The following is a 1530-nucleotide window of genomic DNA, read 5'->3' as shown; positions in this document are numbered from 1 at the left end:
TAAACAATACCAGAAGCAGAGCAGACCCTGGGGAGCCCCACCTGATATTGAGTCATTGATGACTGCTTGCTGAGCATGATGATCCAACCATTTATGTACCCACCTCACCGTACTTTCAGCTAGTCTGTATTTCCTTCGTTGTTGATGAGAATATCATGGGACCCTGACAAAGGCCTTGCTAAAGTCAAGGTATATCACATGTGATTTGGGAAACTCTAAGAGATACAAAGTGTTGCAAATCAAGGTTTCATATTAAATACTGGTAATAATATAGCTACAAAAATAGGATACTGAACTTGTGACTTCAAGCTAGACAGACCAAATATTTTAAAAACAAATTCCAACTAAGTACAAACTGATTTTATATATAAACTGCAGAAAGTTCTACTCTAGATAGAAAACCTGATATCAGTTTGTATTTTAATCCCTAGGTGTTTTATTTAAGAAAAAAATATCCATAGGGCTAGGCAAAATTCAGAAGGCTGTGGCAGGTCCTGGTCCAGCAGTAGTCTAATTTTTTCCGTGGCAAAATTAAAATGCTATGGAATGCTGAAAATCAATTCTAGATTTCAAATGGCAATTCGTCGTGTTTTTTTGCCTCTTATAAGTTAGGTTTCATATTTTAAAGCACGTCTCTAGTCCCAGGGACTAAACTCACAAACAGGACGTTTAGACTAAAGTAGCCTTCCTCCATAACCACAAGCGAAGCATACAAGTGCCAAAAATCCTTTGCCTGAATAAATACTATTTACTAATACAATCTGGCAATCAGAGCCCAAATGCTTTGCGAGGGTTTTGTTGATTTGTTTTTATTTTTTGTTTCTTGAAAGGAAAAGAGCCATTTCTTCTGTATAGTGCTATCAAGAAGATAATATCTGTCATAGGGGAATTGGATCAAGCTAATGGATCATCTCCAGATGTCTGCGTAATGTCAGACTGATGCATCGGATGAACTACTCCATGCTCTATTACGTACTCCCCTAATCTCAGACCCACGAAGCAAATCCCGAGCCATTGAGCTAATTAGACTACCAATGCGACTACACCTTTGGCTTTCAAGGATGCTCGCCTGCGTCACCCCTCATGAGTGCGTCTGATGCCATTTCTCAAACACTTGCTTATCTGGCAGGCGCGGAGAACAATTACCTGCGGCCGGCTGTTTAATTTGACATTCGTCTCTCTGAAAATAAAGCTCTTCCTCCAGGATCTCCTTCACTCTCTTAGGCGGCTCGACATACACAAATTTCTTCCCTGTCAGGAAAAGACATCGTAGAAGGTGGGGTTACCTTACATCCTCCCCCTCACATTGAGTTGATCCTTTTCACAGGCCTCCTGTCTTACAGGAGTGGAAATGGGGGGGCCCTGTCACACCACAACCGGGGGGTGGGGTGGGGATCCATTTGCCCAGGTGGCTGGGCGAGGGGCTGCCCCCCGCAGTGCCGCCCCACTGGGCTGGCTCCAGAGGCGCAGGGGAGAGGGGCACCTGCCCCGCTACCTCCCTCGGAGCTTAGAGAGGCTGGGGGGCGCGGG

At 44.4% G+C, this 1530-nt stretch overlaps 1 protein-coding gene across 1 annotated transcript in view; it reads right to left on the bottom strand.

Annotated features, from left to right (window-relative positions):
* CUNH11orf97 (chromosome unknown C11orf97 homolog) overlaps positions 1 to 1276 on the bottom strand; it is a gene marked incomplete at its 5' end in the record, with an annotated part of 27081 nt that extends 25805 nt beyond the window's left edge. Inside the window, one exon of the mRNA XM_019525226.1 lies at positions 1147 to 1276. Within this exon, the coding sequence (XP_019380771.1) occupies positions 1147 to 1276 (130 nt within the window). The remainder of the gene's footprint in view (positions 1 to 1146) is intronic.
* Positions 1277 to 1530: the final 254 nt, after the last annotated feature.

The sequence above is a fragment of the Gavialis gangeticus genome, unplaced genomic scaffold (genome assembly GCF_001723915.1).
Source record: "Gavialis gangeticus isolate Ggan-Ray unplaced genomic scaffold, GavGan_comp1, whole genome shotgun sequence".
Taxonomy (NCBI): domain Eukaryota; kingdom Metazoa; phylum Chordata; order Crocodylia; family Gavialidae; genus Gavialis; species Gavialis gangeticus.
The sequence above is the reverse complement of the archived record's forward strand: the minus strand, read 5'-3'. Positions and strand labels throughout refer to the sequence as shown.